At 42.1% G+C, this 20,915-nt stretch overlaps 1 protein-coding gene across 1 annotated transcript; it reads right to left on the bottom strand.

Annotated features, from left to right (window-relative positions):
• Positions 1 to 1,201: 1,201 nt before the first annotated feature.
• Positions 1,202 to 19,721, bottom strand: si:dkey-28b4.8 (sarcoplasmic/endoplasmic reticulum calcium ATPase 2). Its single transcript, XM_037471271.2, has 24 exons — positions 19,353 to 19,721; positions 17,863 to 17,982; positions 17,394 to 17,411; positions 17,178 to 17,260; positions 16,889 to 16,993; positions 15,842 to 15,980; positions 13,614 to 13,780; positions 10,672 to 10,827; positions 10,449 to 10,590; positions 10,036 to 10,202; positions 9,446 to 9,534; positions 9,194 to 9,296; positions 8,936 to 9,067; positions 8,671 to 8,796; positions 7,942 to 8,163; positions 7,735 to 7,846; positions 6,645 to 6,877; positions 6,326 to 6,546; positions 6,018 to 6,220; positions 5,676 to 5,761; positions 5,163 to 5,296; positions 4,919 to 5,036; positions 4,703 to 4,837; positions 1,202 to 4,223 (listed from the first exon to the last, which is right to left on the bottom strand). Exons 2-24 carry the CDS (start codon positions 17,978 to 17,980, stop codon positions 4,041 to 4,043), a joined length of 3,192 nt encoding a protein of 1,063 aa, XP_037327168.1. The 5' UTR covers positions 17,981 to 17,982; positions 19,353 to 19,721; the 3' UTR covers positions 1,202 to 4,040.
• Positions 19,722 to 20,915: the final 1,194 nt, after the last annotated feature.

Genomic DNA, 20,915 nt, shown 5'->3' on the forward strand with positions numbered 1-20,915 from the left:
CTCTGGAAATGTATCCAAACACAAGGCCTAATTTTGAACCCTTACCCACAATGCGAGGATAAGTTTTACAACCATATACACAAATCTCTATGCTGTGTCTAATTCTAAATATCTTTCTACAATTAATGTTCATACAGAACAAACATGACTGGACAGCAAAGATCCTGGCAACAAGTCAAGATAAAATATAAAAGCATTTTGCAGGCTGGAGGACAGAGGATGTTGCATGTGTACGGACTGTGGAAATCCTCTTTCGTGCAACACATTCTTCTGTGGCCAGGGAAGGTAATGAAGATGTGTGCCAAGAACTTCAGGGCCAAGCACACAATTCGGACGGTACGGCAAAGTGCCTTTATTTACAGTTTTGGCATCTCCCACGGCATATAAAACATGCCGCTTGCAAAAAAGCGCCTCTCATGCAGGTGCACGTGGTACACAGTTAAAGGGTCTGATCTGTCCCCTCTCACCCTCTCACGTCTGAAAGCACGTCTTAATATCAGCGCTTTTTTATCCAACACGTGGTTCAGAAGTGGGCATCATGGTGCAAGAAGAAACACCGGTGAATGGACTTTATAAATCGCCCTCATCACGTTTACAATTGTTCACGGTCGTTTGTCGGTCCGCGTACGGTATTTCGACGTGATTATAATCCGTCGGACCTTCTTACGGTCCACGAAATATGCTCTGACATGAAAGCGGTCCGTGAGGTAAAAGTTTCGGACCACCGATCTAAACATCTGCAATAGTGGAGTTTAAAACCAAACTGGTGAGAGCAATAGTGACAAGTGATGCATGTTAACGAAAATAAATCAGAACGCATTCAGAAAACAACGGAATAACTGTTAAACCCGTTTGTTTTGGATCAAAGCAGCAGCTGATTTAACACATAAGGCTGCAGGATTAATCTTACCCTGGCTCTTACCCTGGTCTGGAGCAGGCTAGCTTCAAAGAATAAATCGCCATGGTTACTTGGCCAGGTTTAATTCAACCTGCTTTCGTTCAACCAAGTCGGAGCTAAATTCCTCCAGGATAACCTGGATAGCCTGACTTAATCCCTTATCCGGGTTTCGTGCAATAGCCCTCAGATGGTAGACCGTGGTTGTGACTGAGTAATTACAGGACAGAAGCATCCACAATGCCAAAGTGGACAGAAAGCAACAGTTTTTGTGTTGTGTTAAACAAGCGCAGGAGACTTGCCAAATTCTGACCAATTTATAGTTTATTCTTGTTTTTTCAACCTTTAACATCATCAACAAACCCTTCAGAATTGGAATGATTTAGAAAGGAAGTTACAAATAAAATATACTACATGGTGCTCCATTGTTTAGCTTGAGTGGAAATGTTTCCTGGAGACAAGGGGACAGTGTGGAAGCGTATTATTTAACCTTTGTATAAACAAAGTGGTCAGTTAAGAACAAGCATCCATTTATAGTCTGGACCCTCATCAATCCTTCCTTTCACTCACAAGCGTGAGCCCGAGAGACAAATAGTGTTCACAGTGGGGACTTACTAAAACAGGAATAAATAATGAATAGTCGCTAAATATGTGCATCTACCTGCATTTATTCCATCATACCTGTGCCCAAACCCAAATGACCATGTAAGAAAATTTGCAAAAGCAAACAAAACGAGTAAGAAAAATGATCCTGTTGGTTTGGATTCCTAGCAGGCAGGAGCATAGAAAAAAAAAACATTTCAAATACAAATAAAATGAAAAAGAATAAAAAATCACTGCATGAGTTGGTCTACCACTTCAACAAGTCATGAGTAAAGTCATTATTCTGAATGCTTATGTCCCAAGAATAAAGTGGCAACTTTTTAGTCCAAATTAACAAGAATATTCCATAATATTGTGAGTTAGTCTGAGCTCTACAGCTGTATACAGCTCAGAGGAACGAAAAATGGATCCCTTTATACTAGTGATATACAGCAAAAGCTATTATGACATTACAAAAAAAAGCTTTGTTCACAATTAAAAATAAAAATCCCTCAATGGCATCACAGGAGAAAATGACTGATTTGCACCAAAAACCCATTTAAATGGAGCAGCGCGTCCGCATGATGCCGGCTGTTCGATTCCTGTGACATTAGAGGAAGACTCGAAGTGGGACAGCTCTGCTAAAAAGTATTCAATTCATTTTTCATTCATTCTCATCTGTTCAGTGTCAGGAACAATCAATATAAAGGGAGGGTACTAAAGAGGGGCCTATCAATGCTATGAGAGTCCATGTGAAGCTTTCAGAACCTCGAGGCCCCGGCTGTACATTTGCGCCCCGCTTTAAGGAGAGACTCTCCCACCAAAAACATTGTTTATATGCACGTACAATTTGGATGATTTTTGTAAACTTTTCTTTTTTCCCCTCCTGTGTCCTCATCTTAGACACCTCTGTCATAGCAACCATACGGGGGGGCTTGTTCACATATCATTCAGAGCCTGATTAAAGAAATGAACGTTCTTGAACTAAAAACAACATCCAATCCGATTTCCTTCATGGCTATTTTGTGAGTTAAGGTGTGATACAAAGGGATATCTAATATTCCCCTTGTAAAAACCTTTGTCTAACATGTCCACACAGCCAAGTAGGCCTTGTGAACCAGGCTGTTCACATTTCAGGAAAGTTCAGGAAATGTTAATGAGGACATATGAAATAAGATTATGCTTCATTTGCATATGCAAACGCTGACTTTCAATAAACTTTCGATACAAAAAGCCACCATCTTAAAAGTAATCAACTGGTCTGTTTATTCTGAACACCAGCGCCAACACACTTAGAACTGAAGTGCACCTCTATGCTTATGATCAGAAGGGGTTGTTACGGTTTGTGGCTAATAAAACGGGGAAATATGGGGAGTTATAGGCCAAAAAAAGTGAGTTACTGTAAAGTACAACCTGCGTCTCTAGACCAGAAAACCATGTCTACCAAAACCATTACAGAAATTCTAACATCGAGTTTCAAGCGCTTCACATTACAAAAGCTCACACATAATTCTAAAAGTGGTTTTGTATCTACTTCTCGTCAATTTGATCTAAATTAATTCAATACTTTCAACTAACAGCGCAAGTCTCCACTTCTAAAGTTCTAATATAAAGATTTATCAAACAGAACAGGCAGACATTGTAAACTACTGGTTTGGCCATTTGGCTAACACACATTAGACCAGTTATTGTGCATTTATTTGGGTCTTTTTAAACATGAGGACTCCCATTGCTAGTTGTTACTAGTTTAGTGTCTCTGCTAACCTGCATCCTATTCACTTTGAACAATGTTTGAGTGCTGTTGGGATGACAAAGAAGCATCATTTGTCCATCAATGCCGATTGGATAAATATGTTTGACTTCTGCAGAGACCTTCACAGGAAGGAAGGCTGCTTGTAACCTGAAGACAAAAGCTAGATGATGGTAGTTTGTGGGGAAGGAGCTATAGACATTTCCTAACTTGTATTGGTGCTTTGGGATTTAATAGGTAGCTTGAAGCTAGCTGTTATATGTGAAGGTTATGAAAAGCTGGTGCAACCATGGCAATAGATGCAACCTGGACAAGCCAGAGGAGCTGGGAAATATTGATTATCACGTTGTGAGTCCCTAAAAGAAAAATGCTTTATAGCATGCTAATGTTTATCATGTCAACCATAGTATTTTAGAATGCAAAGGTTGAAGTACGGCTAAAGCACACCATGTCAGAGAATGACTTCAGGCTCGGCCCAAGTGCTGGGCTTTGGCCTTCCTAACTCAGAGCACTAATCTAATTGAGCTGTGGGATTCACATGAAATTCTACACATAGCACCTTTTAGCATTGACGAGGAGGTGCTATTTCCTACTTGTGTTATCAGATTGTCTGTTGTCGTAATATTTCGCTCTATATCCCTTACATTTTTGTATCCCAGCAGATGAGTCATCATCTACTTGTTTCTTTGTGCCTTCCCAACCCCTCCCCTAACCCGTATACACCCAATCCTCTGCATCCTATTTCAACAATCCTTTTTTAGATGGTCTCTTTCTTCTCTTCCACCACACAATGCCCGTCCTCTCGTTCTTTGATCACTCCCAGAAGATGTTGGTGATGTCAGAATCCAGGCTGAAGATCCAAATCAACAGTGGTGCAGAAAACAGGACAAAGGACCAGGACACGCCCTTCAGTGACTGCCGCAGCCCTGTCATCATGGCCCCAACCAATCCCGTGCTGGGCCCCATCCTCCGCTGCTCCTCTTCCTCTTCCAGAGACTTTTAGAGAGAAAGATTGCAACAAAGGAGGTGCTTAGGCAAAGACCACTTTGAGTTACAAATAACACAGCGGCACATTAAGAGGAGCTTTGGTATTGTTCACATGGACATTTATGTTTTTTGAGACTGGAGAGGACGATGGCTCCTGAAACTGGGAGTCCAGGTAAGTTGTTTCTTCCACACATTACTTCTTTTGTAGGAATTGAACATAATGTACATATTTTACCTTATTCATTCTGACATCCATTTTAGTCTGTCCATCCTGGGAGAAGCATGATGTTTTTTCTTTTTCTTTGTGTACAGACAGATTTTAGCTTATACAAAATACAACATATTGTTTTTGCACAATTACTCTCAACTTTACAAAAACAGTTTTCCTCATCAGTCAGGAGCAGACAATTAACATGAGAAAAAGGGTCCATGTTGAAAACTACCAAAGTTCCCCTTTAACAGAAGCACTGCCAGGCATGTCTTCTGACCTGCACCTGGCTTCCTGGCTCAATGTAGTTACGGGCCAGGAGCTTGAGAGCCTCATCCATCAAGATGACAGGAAGTGACATCTTCAACACCACCACCCATTGAGGCCATGACAGAGGGCGTATCTGGAAAACCACCTGCAGACAGAGACAATGAGGGACGTGTCAGCGTTGGGTCAACAGCTTCAGCAAACAGCTACATGACTCATGTAGGCTTACCGGCAGGGGGTCAACATAAAGAATGAGGAAGTGTAGGGCCATGGACAGACAGATGGCCCCCACAAGCCAGGGGTTAGACCAGGGGGGCATTTTCACAAGGGACTGGTTCTCTGACAGACTGCGCAGCACAGGGTCAGAAGAAAGACATCGTTTCTACTCTGTGACTTGTTGTCCATCGGTATCCTGGCTCACCAAACCAGTATATACAAGGGAGCTTTGGGGGGGGGGTTCGTTTTATTCTTACCTGTTCAAGGCATTGCACATCTCTATGGTAACCAGGACGGACAGGGCCATGGTCATTGGATAAGGAGACTCAAAGACAGAACACTGCACACCAGCAAACTCATCATGGCCTTCACTGCACTGAAGGTAGTGGGACTGTGGAGGAGGCAAACATGGAAATTACATACTTAAATGTCCCCCTGATAAAAGGGCATTAATGATTCCACCTTCCATTACTATAACTACAACAGATCATTACAGAGACAGGCAGCTGGGCGATCGTGTTGGTGCCCTCTGGTGGGCTCTTGCAAATGGGCGCTGACGACGCAAACAGTACAGCCGCTGATCTGGCGGGCGAACAGTACGGGGGGGGGGGGAAGACATGACAGCCTGTCGTCTGCCGAAGCAACCACGGATGCGTAGGTACCTGTTATTCTCATAATCGACACCCGGCGGGCTGCACTGGACATACCGGTGGGCCGAAATGGGCCCGCGGGCCGTGACCTTGACATGTGTGCACTATAACATAATTTACCAGTTGATAGAAGGTCAGCTTTGGCCCATCGTGGGCTGCCATGAACCACCAGGCAGCAGCTCCGACAGTCGCAGCTCCCACATAACCTGCACAGAATGGTGTAAGGTAAGTCAAGGTACAATAAGGTGAGGTACGGTAAGGTGAGGTTAGGGTAAGTGGAACTAAGTTACGTTAAGGAGAGGTTAGGTTAAGTTGAGGTATGGTACGGTAAGGTGAGTTAAGTTAAGGTAGGGTACGGTAAGGTACGCTAGGGTAATGGAAGGTGCTGGGATGATGAATACGCCGTCTGCAGATAGATTTTTGTGATTCATCAGGCCCATCTCTTCCAGTCTTATGACTCACATCCGACAATAAGGTAGCGGCAGAACAACCAGCTGGAGATCAGAGGCTCTTTGGGGGAGCGTGGAGGGCGGGACATGATGTCAAGATCTGGGGGGTTGAAGCCCAGAGCCGTTGCTGGGAAACCGTCAGTGACAAGGTTGACCCATAGCAGCTGTACTGGGATCAAGGCTTCAGGCATGCCAAGTGCGGCTGTCAGGAAAATACTGAAGAGGATGGAAAGGACAGATGGAAGAGAAGGTAAGTGTGAGACGGCCAGATGATAAGTAGACTGAATTTTGGTACACCACGTTTTCTGCTAATTCACTAACCAGACCACCTCTCCTATGTTGGATGAGATCAGGTATCTGATAAACTGCTTCATGTTGTTGTAAATCGCTCTGCCCTCCTCCACTGCAGCCACAATGGTGGAGAAGTTGTCATCAGCCAGGATCATCTCAGAAGCTGACTTTGCCACCGCTGTGCCGCTGCCCATAGCGATGCCGATCTCTGCCTTCTTCAATGCAGGCGCATCGTTCACCCCGTCGCCTGTCTGGATCAGGAGAAAAGAGGGGAAGGACGGCGGAAGGCTGTTATACTGGTTTTCAACGAGTCTAGGATTAAACCTCAGGTATATGAAGGTGCTCTCACCATGGCAGTGATGTCATTGAGGCTCTGCAGGTACTCCACAATACGACTCTTATGTGCCGGTTCCACCCGGGCAAAGCATCTTGCCGTCCTGCAGGCCTGACGCTGCAGGTGAGGTGGCAGCTCGTCAAACTCCCGCCCCGTCAGGCCCCCAATAATTCCTCCCTGCTCTTCATCCTGCTCCGTGATGATGCCCACCCTCCGACAGATAGACAGGGCTGTCCCTTTGTTGTCTCCTAGGGAGAAAAAAAACGCAAAGTTCCCAAGTGATTGACTGACCCTAGTATCTGTTAGCCAGGTAGGATGTCTGTACAGATCACCATAGGTTAAAGACTTTTCAGTCTTACGGGGTCATAAGTAGCATTTGGTGTATACCCAATGAAAGTTGAATAAGAGATCTTAAAACTGGTCACCTGAAAGCTTACCCTAGAAGTAACAAGTAATAGGTTTTGAGTGTCAACTCGACAAACAAATAAATAACCATCAGCATTTTTAATGCTGCAATGAATATTAAAAGAAATCCTTAAAATCTAAAATGTTCTGTATTGGTTTTAAATGAGTCTGCTCTGCCCTGGTCACTGAGGCTCACATGATCTTTTGTCTGTAATGTACGTGACATGATTGATCAGTATAGTAAGGGTATTTATTGTGTGAGGCTAGCGGTAAAGGTGCCGGTCCATTACCTTTGAGCTACTGAGGTGTCTCTCCCTACGGAGTTAGCTAGGCGACACGCCTGTGATAAGCCCTAAATACCTGCGTTGGCTGGGTAGCAGATTACACACAGGAGGTAGGTTTTTAGAGTCCGTTTATTCCAGATTGACTGATATGATTCCGGGATGATTGATTCCATTGATTGTGAACACCAATCAAACTACTTTGAACTAAAATCAGCTGATAAAGCTTAATTCTTTTTACAGCAGAAAAGTACGGCTGGTGCTTTTGCTTGATGGTGATGTACACGTGTGCAAGAGTAAAAACATTATGTAAAAATTTACATAATTTAAAAAGTGTGTTGTGTTAAGGGATATTTTGTTATTCAAATTTAGATTTTGAATTTGTCTCATAACGTGTACATGTAGATGTGTGGTGATACCTGTGATCATGATGACTCTTATGCCAGCCTGCCGACACATTCGGACCGCACTCAGCACCTCTTTCCTGGGGGGGTCCAACATGCCCACACAGCCCACAAAAGTCAGGTCGGACTAGGGAGAAGCAACATGGAGGGAACAGGGCAAATAAAGATTCTATATGTTCTTCATTCTTTTAAAAGTCATATGGAAAATGTCATCATCATCACCTCATAGTCAGCAAAGACAGCAGAGTTCTCCAGATTGAGGCTGCGGATGTCAGGGGGCGTGTCCCTCGTTGCCATGGCTAGGCAACGCAGCATGTCTCGGCCCGATCCCCATTCTCTCACATTTGACAAGAGCTGCTCTCGAACCGCTGGACTCAAAGGCACACGAGAAGAACCACTGACCCGGATATAATTACAGCGCTCCAACACGCTCTCTGGAGCGCCCTGAGAGAGACGGGGGAGAAGAAGACATGTCTCTTTACACCCAGAGGCCCTAAAAGATATACAATGTGCCCCACTTTGGATCATATTAATCATGACAAATTATCATTTCTTATCAAAGAGTGGTTATTTTAGGATGTTCACCAGATGATGAAAGTTCAGTAGGGAACCCAGTTCCGTTTCATTTGAACAATGGAGTTTATATTTCATGTGTTTCTTTTTAGCTTTTACAAGTGTAAATATGGTAAAGATTTTAACACCTAATAAATGCAAATGATAACACAGACAGAATAGTGGTATTCCTTTCGTTCTGGCAAGTTAGAGTAATCATTTATCCTGCAACCAATTTGTACTGTGGGAGTAATCTGAGAAGCTGGAGGATACCGACGCTGACAAAAAGCATCGTATAGGCTTGTTTCATTAGATATATTAAATATTTTAGAGGCTATAACTGTGGAAGGGTGGTAGACTAAAGATAAATAAATGACTAACTGGTGTTGTGGAACAAACCTTGACAAACATCTTGGCTCCAGCGGTAGACTTGGTGAGTTTATTGGATGAGCAGAAGACCGACATGGACTTCCTGTCTCTGGAAAACTCTAACGTCAGCTCCTTCCTCATCAGCTGCTTAATCACCTGAAAACAAGCTGTGAATTAAACCAGCAGTCCCCAACCTCGAGGACCCCAAAGCTTGGTTGTTGACATTGGCATATGAGAGAAGACAGAAGTCAGTGAGCTCAATGAGACATTAGCACCAGCGCTCACACACACTTACGGAGCAGCACGCTGTAGCTCTCTCAGCAGGCCTGAGTCCTACCAGGTCAGAGTCAAATACGTTCATTTTCTCCACTAGACAGCAGAGGGCCGTCTCTGTTGCCTCCCCAACCTTCTCAAATACGCCCTTGGCCTGGAAAACAGACATGCACATGCACGCACGCAGAGGTTAAAGTATGCTGCTGACAATATTTGTGGTAAGACACATTCATTCATTCCTGCACCATATATGGTCGTCTATCGAGCAGTTGTGTCTTACCTCGTTGTAGTCCAGCGATGAGTCATTGCACAGGGCACAGATGGAGGCCATCTCCACCAGACCTTCACAGAGACTGGGCTTCACCAATAAGCCGTCCTTATAACTGCACAGACAGAAAGAAAGGTATTTAAGAAAGAAAAATAGAGGCATCCTAAGAAAAGGGGAGGGATACATTGTGGGCTCTCATAATCCATATTCATCCATATTCCATAAACTGTTAGGGGTTAAGGATTAAAGGTCAAAGACACTCACACTTCCCCTTCAGGGGCGTAAGTAGATCCAGTCACAGTGAACTCGTTCAGGCTGCAGCGCTCCCCTGACACACTGTCTACCACAAACATCTAAACACACACACAGGCGTGCAGTAGTTGATTAGTTGATTTCATATCATATTAGAAGATCATATCTGAGATTTGTGATTTGATGTTAAGGTTCGGTTGATAAAACTTAACACTGCATGCAGACGTTTCACTAATCCAGTGGCTGTCGGTAAATTTTAATGTAAAACTTTCTACTAAGTGTTCAGTTCTATTGTCCTCCTTAACATTTATTTTTACCCGGCCTGTATTATCTCCCAACCTTTATATGACTGCTGATCTCTTATATAACTGAATTTATAATGCAACTGATGAATAATTTCTGCTATAAGATCCTTTTCACTATATTACATTGTTAAACAGCATGTAAATGATCTTAACCCTTGGTTAATCCAATGTTAGCACGATAAGCCATGAGATCCTTTGTTCTAATAGTTGTCGAATGCTCCTGTCATCATTAGTGACACACATACAGTAATACTGTGTCTGCATCAGTGTGATGTTTAATCCCTTGTTCCCTCTTACCCTGCAGACTGACATCTGGTTGGTGGTCAGTGTTCCTGTTTTGTCAGAACAAATAACAGATGTGCAACCCAGCGTCTCCACGGATGGCAGGCTGCGGACAATGGCGTTCTTCCTGGCCATCCTCCTGGTCCCCAGAGCCAGGCAGGTAGTGATTACTGCTGGGAGGCCTGTGAGGATGGTGATGATGTTGGATTAGCCGTGCATTTCAACCTTTGAGGCTGCTTTCTCTCTCCCTCTCTTGTTAGAAGGTTAGTAGTGCCAGGTCATTTTTGTGGCACTACAAACCTTGATGTTGTTAAATTTCCCCTCAGTGTCTTTAAAAATGATACTTATAGTTTTTTGTAAAAAGCAAAAGAATACACATGTTCAAGAAGAGACTTTTCTGCATGTATAAAATAGATACAATATTTTACCTTCTGGTATGGCAGCTACAGCTAGCGCAACAGCGATCTTAAAATAGTAAACAGCTCCTCTCAGCCAGCTGCCTCCATGGACCGGGTCATTGAAGTGTCCCACATTAATGGCCCACACTGCCACACAGATCACACTGATGACCTGTGGGTTAAAACAAGGTTGAAGCACAGACAATGAAGCCGGAGTCTAAAGGGCCCAAAGAAGAACACACACGGGCCTTGCCTTAGACAGCTGTTCTCCAAACTGGTCTAGCTTCTGTTGGAGTGGGGTCCTTTCAGGCTCAGTGGCGGCCATCTCATCTCGGATTTTTCCGATCTCTGTCTGCACCCCTGTTGCGACAACAACTCCGATGGCACGGCCCGCTGCAATGTTGGTACCCTGGACAAAGGTTGTGAACGTTGTCTCAGACATTAAGACAGTTACACACAGTTTCTGTAGTTCAGCCATGTGAGCTGTGGCATCAACATGTGTCCATTTTATTTGTAAATATATATTTATAGATGTATACTGAAGAGTGAGATTGTTATTTAAGTGGCTGTTGGCGTAAGTTGTCGGTATTATGTGTTACAATTGGTCCTAAATAAAGAATGTTTGTTTGTGAAGCCCGCACCTGACAGAAGGTACACAACTGTGTGGCTCACCAATACTGACATAGTAGTTTCTGAAATAAAAGGCCTAAATGCTTTGTTCACGCCAAACTTGAAAAAAATAAAATGTTAAGCCACGTTGAAGCCATTTAACAATCTTTACACAGAACCCTCTCCTGTCGGACCATTGTGTGATAATAACCTTTGAATTTCTACTGCCAGAATCTCCTCCTCCTGCCAAGGGTTTTTACAGTCGATGTTTATTGGATACCGCTGTAGCCTCATTTAAAGAATCTATTCCCTCTGCTTTAAGTTCAGTGTCCCATCTCAAGATATCAGAAGACTCCTGTGAAAACTTCAGTCCGTCACAAACTTCAGTCCGTCACCATCTTGTCGATACTGCCACAGGCTCTTTGAGAATGGCGCTGGACGGTATTGCTCCCCTCAAAAGAAGAATGGCAACAAGAAGGAAGTTCGCCCCTTGGTATAACTCTCAAACCCGGAACTTAAATCAAACTGTGCGGAAACTTGAGCGGTTATGGCGTTCCACCAAATCAGAAGGATCTAGGCTAACTTGGCAAGACAGCGTTAAAACATATAAGAAGGCTCTCCGTAACGCAAGAGCCTCTTATTACTCATCATTAATCGAGAAAAATAAAAACAACTCCAGGTTTCTCTTCAGCACTGTAGCCAGACTGACAGAGTGACAGAGCTGTCGAGCCGTGTATTCCTGTGGACCTCAGTAGTAACGACTTTATGAACTTCTTCAATAATAAGATTCTGACTATCAAAGAGAAAATGTATGGTCTCTTGCCCCCAAACGGAGCCGATCCGTCCTCGGATGTAGGAACCTTGGATGCAGCCGTGGGCCCTGATACCTACTTGAATGGCTTCACTTCCATCAACCTTGATCAACTGACTTCTACAATTTTGAAATCCAACTCTTCCACTTGTCTCTTGGAAACGATTCCAACTAAGCTGCTTAAGGAAGTTTTTTCCGTTAATTAGCACATCCCTACTGGATTTTATGAATCTGTCTTTGTTGACAGGACATGTACCACAGTTCTTCAAGGTAGCTGTAATTAAACCTCTTCTTAAGAAACCTACTCTAGCTCCAGAGGTGTTGGCTAACTAAAGACCCATCTCTAATCTTCCCTTGAATGATCTTCTACTTGCATCGGACCAAAGACTCGTCTCTTTTCTTGTCTTGCTGGACCTCAGTGCCGCATGTGACACCATCAATCAGCATCGTATTTATCGTATCAATCCCAGTTTGTGTTTGTAAACGGTAAATCGTCGAGGACCACCAATGTTAGTCAGAGTCCCACATGGTCCTGTGCTTGGACCAATTTTATTTACCCTGTATATTCTTTCTTTGGGCGACGTTATCAGAAAACAAAGCATAAACTTCCATTGTTATGGAGACGATACTCAACTGTATCTATCGATCAAGCCAGAAGACACCAACCAGCTTCTTAGACTTCAGGATTGTCTTGGAGACATCAAAACTTGGATGACCTGCAACTTCCTGATGCTAAACTCTGAAAAAACTGAAGTTATCATGATAGGCCCAGAGCGCCTTGGAAGTCAGCTGTCACGTGATACAGTCTCTATGGATGGAATTGCTCTGGTATCCAACAGCACCATCAGAAATCTTGGAGTTCTCTTCGACCAGGATATGTCCTTCAACTCTGCCTTTTTTCATTTACGTAATATATCGGAAATCAGGAACTTCCTGTCTCAAAGTGATGCAGAAAAACTAGTTCATGCATTTGTTACTTCTAGACTGGATTACTGTAATTCTTTGTTATCAGGCTGCTCTTGTAAATCGCTTAAACCTCTCCAGCTGATTCAGAATTCTGCAGCGCGTGTATTAACAAGAAGTAAGAAATGGGATCATTTAACTCCTGTATTAACTTCTCTGCACTGGCTTTCTGTTAAATCAAGAATAGAATTTAAGGTACTTCTCCTCACCTACAAGGTACTTGCTGGTGAGGCACCGTCTTATCTTAAAGAGCTTGTCACACCGTATTGCCCTACAAGGCATCTGCGCTCCGTAGATGCTGGGCTACTTGTGGTCCATCCCTCCTCTGACGTTCTCCCTAAGGTTTCTTCCCTTTTTTCCCCCATTGAAGGGTTTTTTCATCTTTTGGCGAGTTTTTCCTGTGCCGATGTGAGGGTTTCGGGACAGAGGATGTTGCATGTATACAGACTGTAAAGCCCTGTGAGGCAAATTTGTAATTTGCGATTTTTGGCTATACAAAATAAACCATTCAATTCAATTCATTTGAACTGCAATATAGACTGAGTCCTTGTTTACCTGCAATGTGCACTTAATAATTTTATTTTATACCGCCCTGTTTGTTGATAAGAGCATTAAAATTAAGAAAGAAATATGGAGAAAAAAAAAATGATGGGACATTTAGAATAGATAAAAATGTGCCATTAATTGTGATTAACTATGACATAAATGTCATTAACCATGAGGAATTTTGGTTGACAGTACTCATATTATTATATGTATATATATATATATATATATATTATCACTTATTCTATATGGCAGTTGAGACTCACAGAGAAGAGCATGTTCTTCTTGTCCTGGTTGACGGCTCGAGGGTCTGGTACGGGGTCCGTGTGTTTGAGCACTGACACAGACTCCCCCGTCAGAATGGACTGGTCCACCCTCAGAGTAGTGGAACAGATGGACGTGAGCCTGATGTCAGCTGGGACTTTATCACCAACTGCAGGGTGTTGGAAACAGTTCGGAATTTCAATTTTGTATTTAGTTAGATTAGGGGGAAAAAGCTGTTAAGTTGTGAACTTAAGTCATTTAAAAGGTCTGTCACATTTCAAGGGGGTTAGGGTGGCGTCCCCAGTGAATTAATATTTTGCAAGTCATATCACGGCTATAGAAGGGCATGGACACGAGGGAGCATGTAAACAGTCTTTCCTTGATAAGATCTCAACTAGGAGACGAGCCCAAACCTGGCCTCCCTGTAACAGAAGTCAAAATAAAATGTTTCACTTTTTTTCAAAGAGATTTCAAATAGATATCATGGGGTCATGACATTTGTGAAAGTGTGTGAAACTGCGTCATGCATCAATTAGGACAGAAGGCTACACATAGAAGGTTAGCATTTCTCCTCTAGGAGCAGCCCAGCCTTTCATGAAGTGTTTATGAATGTTTACAAATGTGAGTGAGCTAGAGGAAGGCAGAGGGAAATGAAGAGAGACATCTTAGTCTTTTGCTCTTTCATCATGGACTGGTTGAAGAAATAGTTTTCAACTCTTTTATCAACCAGATAACATCTGTAGATGTTGGAGGGAGCACTGAAATATTTAAGTAGAGCAGAAACATTTCTACTTTAAGTCAATTCAATAACTACTTCATGTAAAAGACACATTTGAAAATCAAAATCTATTACTAAATTAAAAGCCTTTGAGATATTCATCATTATGCACCAGTCGACAACCTAAAAAGCAAAGTGTCTTATATGTGCATTCTCTCTAATGTCCACCAGGGGCGACTCCTCCGGTCCTATAGAAGTCATTTTCCTATAGAAAAAATGACTTCTACCTTTACTTAAAACATTTTAAACACAAGTTCGTGGTCTATAGTTTCAAGTCTTCTTCAGTACAGCATGATTTTCATGTAGTAGATATTGGTTCATCTAGAATAATTAAACCATAAAGCAGAGGACGGTTGCAATGCTTTAGGTTTACAGTTAGGACTGGCTCAGTTGTGTTTCCTGTGCCAATGCGAGGGTCTTGGTACAGAAGAGGTTGTATGTGTACAGAGTGTAAAACCCTCTGGAGGCAAACTTTTGATTTGTGATTTTGGACACAAAAATATTTAATTCAATGTATGCACCACAGTAGTACAAATGTCAAGACGGAGGATTGAGACTAGAAGGGCAGAGAAGGGTTCTAAACAGAGAGTGACAGAGACAGCACAAGAGAACTTAAAGAGAAGAAAATAAAGAAAATCTGAAATATGGGCAGCATCTTTGAACCAGACTAATTCAACAGGTTGGAGATTTAAAAAAATGTAATTCTATTCTGTCCTGCAGAGAAACCTTAAAGTTGACAATACATTGTAATAATGATGTTTATGGCTACTTAAAATCAGCCCAAATTACACAGCTTCCTTCAAAAAATGTGTGTCTCTACAAATGCGTCATAATGGTTTATGTTTATCCAAAAACATTGGAAAAAGAAAATATATCTGTGTCACATTAACCCACCTTCCGCTCTGATTAGTGTCACTGAATTCCCATGCCCTGGGAGAAGTCAAAATCTTTGACTACCACCAGAAGGACACTGGATCACACATGCGTGCGTACACACACACACACACACTTCCTCTCTCTGAACATCCTGAAATAGCAATTGGTCTCTCAGGGATTCAACCCTTTTTATGACTGGGTCAAGATTAAATGATTCTGTTACTTTGGCCGACAGTTTATTCAACCAAGCCAGATGTATTTTAACTGCTCCATTCAACCACCATAAATGTTCTCATTTAATTACAAAACACTTTATACATATTTGTAAGTAGGTGTTAAAGGTTTAAAGAGCTAGAGGACCAATAAAACGCGTCTCCATTTGGGCGCATCTTTTATTCAGCGTTATTGAATCCTTACTACAAAGCATTATTAGTGCTGCTTTGAAATGAACTCACACCACATATTTTCCATAACAGCCATGACGTATACACAGCTCCACAGCACACACTTCAACTTCCGTTAAAGCGACAAGTGAAGAGATTTTATTGCACCTTGACGTGTTCTCTTTCCACTTACCAGCGACCTCCACAATGTCTCCCGGAACGATGTCTCGGGCTTTGACCCTCTGGACGCTCTTCTTGTCCTGTCGGTACACCTTTCCCATCTCTGGCTCGTACTCCTTCAGAGCCTCGATGGCGTTTTCTGCGTTACGCTCCTGTAGGACACGGCAACATGGAAAGGTTTTAGATTCCTTTGAATTGATGGAATAAATACGTGGTTGTCCTCATGGAAGGACTGACAGGAAGCAACAGAGAAGTTCTCTGTTTGAGACATGGACATTTTCAGTAGAACCCCAGTACAAGGACCAGAAATTTCAGTTTCATTTTCACCATCCATGTAATGTTGCACGGTGTACCGGTACTAGAAAGGTGCCGCGGTACCCTTATGTTGAAAACGATGCGGTTTTGAATATTTGTAGTACCGGTACTTCATTAAGAAAGCATGCAATCAGAGCGCACTCAGTGATCCGCTCCCTGTCCGGCTGCCAGCGTGAGACATTGGATGTGTGGCATGTGTCACACGGGGAAACAGTGAGAGAGAGAGCAGCCCTGTAGCGGTGTTTGTTAGCTTAACAACAACTTTTACAGTCAAACATCAGCAAATGCAATGCAACACAAAGCAAGACAGCAAATCATTTACTGAATAGTCCAGCAGAAATATATACATGCAAAATAACCTACAATTTCACTCATGTGTGCCTATATTACTATTATAGATAAATATTCTAGTATTGTATTTGTGGCATCATATCAAAGGTATCGATTATCGTAATATTTTGGCAGGTATAGTATTGAAGTCATAATTTTGGTATTGTGACAACCCTACATCCATGTGAGCATTTAAACGCTCCTTCAACATTATGCAAAAGCCAATGCGTGCTCTGACTTTGTTAAAACCCAAACTATGTCAGGCAGACATGTGCACACACACACACACAAGCACGCTCTCAACTTTTTTTTTCCTGCAATATTATATTTGCGTTTTGTGACAGAACTCATGACAAAAACCTACATTTCCTAAAGCAGACTGATTACATTGTAAAACTTGCACCACATTGTTTACCTGCCATACTCCAACAATAGCGTTGGCGATGAGGATGAGGAGGATGACGAAGGGCTCAACAAAGGCTGTGATTGTCCCCTCCCCTTCTTCAAACCAGGCCAGGGCCTATGATACAAAACACATTACAGACATGATTTAAACTCATTTGCTGTGTGTGTTTGCAGGTTTAGGCTAATTGATCCATTTACCAGACTATGCAACCCATACCCACATGTACATGTCTCACCAATACTTGTATATACATGTGTATACTTGTGTATGTGTTTGCTCATGCACACAGCTTCCTTACAAAGGAGATGCATGCCGCCAGCAGCAGGATTCGAACCAACAGATCCTCAAACTGTTCCAGGACCAGCTCCCAGAGTGACTTCCCTGCACGAGGACAGCAAGGCGCACAATAAGCACAGACTCACTTTAATCTAGCTGAGCTACTGATGACCATAGAAACAAAAGGTCAGATGAGGGATGGAGTAGAAGGTAATAAAAGAAAAGAGAGACAGCTCACCTTCCTCAGCTGGCAATTCTGTGAGTAAAGAAGTCAAAGATAGACAGCAAAGAGGGAGGGTGGAGAAAAGGAACAACAATGACATCATCATTAACACTGGTACTTGAAAAATGACAGTGTAGGATAATGGTCAGTTATTTTGCTTTGCCCAAGCAGCATAGGATTTCTTTACAGTAGCGTGAGTTGACGGATACTGTGATGGCTGATCCCTGCACATGATGCAAAGACTTAATACACAATATATGAAGCAGGGGGCCCAGATATTTTTAATTGTAGACCATGTACAGAAAGAAATAGGGCGTAAACAATAGTAAATGTATCACCGGAAAACCTTGTGTGCCTTACCAAATATATTTACTGTAAAACAATTATTAGGATGTTTTTAGTAAGTATAAATGGAATAACTACATCAGACGTAATCCAAATATGCACACTTGGAACTCTCTTGAACATGTTTTTGTAAAAGTACCGTTGGGTCCCCATTTCTCCCTGGTCTTCTTTAGCTGCTCACAGCTCAGACCTGTAGACTCATTGACGTTGAAAAAGCCCAGGACCTCCTCCACCGTCTTAGTATGAGCATTATCCATCACTATCGAGGAAGGAGACAAGGCAAGATCAGTACAAAACAGCGTATTTGATTACCTTAACTTCAATCTTAACGATCTTGAAAAACTTACAGAGGCACTAAGAAAAACAGTAAGAAAAGCAGTTTGTGCCTTTAATCATCCAGGTGAATTATGGGTTTAATAAGGCTGAACATGTAAACTGCAAATATATTTTGTTTTATTCAACATTATTTTGATTTTACCATTTAAAGGATTCAAATCAGTTCCATCTTTTCGATCCCATTTTGCAACATTCTTTTGAAGAACAGCGTTTATTTGTTGCTGGGGTTTATATCATCCCAACCTGGCAATTTTATATAGTTTGAACTTAACTTTTATTCTACTGTATTTTATTATTTTCTGATTCCCCTTTTGTTTGCATTCTATTGTGTTATTGTAATGCTATTTACTTGAGTTGTCTGGAAAGCACAAAGTGCTATATAAATTTAAGTTTATTAACATAATTATTTAGATAAAATTGTTCTCCATGAATATATGCATTTTATTGAAAATCCAGTAATTTCCTCAGAATAATGTTTTAATTAGCCCCATTTTTCATTTCACATATAGAGCAAATCTCCTGTAACTAATGTGGATTTCAATAATAGGAAACTATTTTAGTGTGTTTGTAAAAAAGCCACAGTGCCACAACATCAGTTGTGACATGTACAGCATGTCCAAGCAACAACACAAACTGGAGGCCGCAGAGACGAACAGGCCCGAGAGACATGACTTGTTGTCCATAGGGTCTGACAAAATGATCTCATCTCCCTGGGGGGCATCATAGACATCATATTCACATCTGATGTACGTCTTTCATACTTGGTCTCTGACTATTGGTCTACCCTCTTGCCCTGTGACACATCAGAAGTAACAGTTGGACCAGGACCAACCAGGTAGGAAACCTCTGGCCAGTTGTTCTCCAGACCTACATGCACCACGAACCATCCCAAAGCCTGACATCTTTTAACGTTACCCGTACGTGACTCATGACAAATTCATCATTAGGATCCATTTGTCAAGATTCAGCAGGGGCCTAAATGCGGGTGAACGACATGCACCATGTCGTTATTAACGGTAGTTATTAACTAACGGGTTCCAGACGTCATGCTAATAAACAGCTATCAACGACACACGCAGTACGATGCCACTTCCGGTCAGCTGCTTAATGTTAGACATTAAAGAGTAAAGGTTAAACTTAACTTAACGTTAATGGACGACATAACGGCAAATGTGCAACTACACTGCCGATGTGAAATGGCTGGATGATGGACTGACATGTAGCTAACAGAACTAGCTAGCAGCTAGCGCTGCGTTGTACCGTTAATCTTCCGGAGACGGACAGGTTGCTTACCGGAGTGTGCCGTCCTTTCACTGTCACCGCACGTTTTATAAGACACGGTATATCACGGCACCATGCGTGTTGGATTCCCCGCAGCAACGAGAAAAGCAGCAACAAATACCTTTTAAGAAGCTTTTACAACAGGCTATCTAGCTTGGTTATGCCGTGACAGACGCTCATATTTCTATTTAAATAATGATGTTATCTAATTTCCGAGTGGTAAAATATTGTCTGTTAAAAAACATTAAGGCTTATTTAAGGCAAACTACTCTCAAAATATGGTTCCAGACTATTTTACACAGACAGCGTCGTATTACTACTCATCCTGGCTGCAGGAGTGTCTGTGGGTCACTAATACTCCGTCAGGCAACAGCAGCAAATAAAAGTCAAGCCACCCAGTCACAAAACTCAACTTCCGGGCTTAACTTTCAAAGTAAACATTTCTGCTTGAGAATTAATACATGAATTGATGTAATGTATAATTGCGTTTCAAAACAATGGCATTTTAGGCGTATGCTTGACCAAAGGATAACTGTCAGTTAATTTGTTCCGCACCAAATGATTTTATTACTTTTATTTAAAATAGAAAAAGTTTACTTCTCATACTGTCGAGGGTAACTCCATCTAGCTTGACGTTGATGCCCCTTTACGACCGTGATCACGGCATTTAGGAGCGCAGAAAAAGCGACATAGATTAGCATAAACCAATAAGAGGCCCGGGAATCAGAGTGACGCATCAACACATCAACTTGCAGAATCCTCTCAAGTCCCGCCTACAACAGACGCACCCGCCTCTGAGCCCAGTCACAAAGCTCTCGACCAATCAGTGGGCGGTGCGTCTTTGGCAACACTGTATGAAGGTAGATTAGTGTCTTTATAGACCTTTTTCACAAAAACCGGAAATGCGTGAACAAAAAGAAATGTTTCGAGAGCAAATTTATTGCATTGCAAACAAAAATAGTTTGTAAATAAAATATATATACCGAGAATAAATTAGTTTTTAGTTTTGCATATGAAACTATTGTGGTTGCCTGTAAAACAAAAACTTTACTAAACAAAAAACTTTTGATCTCGAAAAAAAACCTTTGGTCTTAAAAAAAAAGTTTTGCGATCTGAGTTTGTTCATCGTAGGGGGGGGCTTACAGGATTTTCTATTGGTGAATCGACTTTGCGCTTGGTGTCTGCTTCTGTGGTGGGGTTGAACGCAGCCTTTCGGCTTTGGAAGAAAGTTTGTGTCGGGTTTTGAAAGAAAAAATTCAACTGCAAAAAATTCAACCACAGCATCCGGGACCCTCAAGGAAGAGCTGGCCCCGTTAGTATTGGACATGGCTACAATCCGGTCACCATGCTGCCAACAAGCCGAAGTTGTATGAGGTGCTCGCTCCTTTTGCTTGACGAACGCTCCTGATCTTGAATCTAGAATCGATTGCTCTTCCTTGACGTCCCGGAAGTTGTGGTTGAATTCTTTGCAGTTGAATTTTTTGCGGTAGAATATTTTAACGTTGAATTATTTGCGGTTGAATTTTTTCATTATTTTAACGTTGAAAAACATTCAGATACATAATTTCAATGCGT

This window comes from Pungitius pungitius, chromosome 9 (assembly GCF_949316345.1).
Source record: "Pungitius pungitius chromosome 9, fPunPun2.1, whole genome shotgun sequence".
Taxonomy (NCBI): domain Eukaryota; kingdom Metazoa; phylum Chordata; class Actinopteri; order Perciformes; family Gasterosteidae; genus Pungitius; species Pungitius pungitius.

Coding starts and splice junctions, on each gene's coding strand:
- si:dkey-28b4.8 (XM_037471271.2), bottom strand. CDS start 17,980: ATGGATAATGCTCATACTAAGACGGTGGAGGAGGTCCTGGGCTTTTTC. Junction 10,828..13,613: donor AGAAGAACATGCTCTTCTCT/GTGAGTCTCAAC, acceptor ACCTTTGTCCAG/GGTACCAACATTGCAGCGGG. Junction 6,221..6,325: donor AACATAGGAGAGGTGGTCTG/GTTAGTGAATTA, acceptor CATCCTCTTCAG/TATTTTCCTGACAGCCGCAC.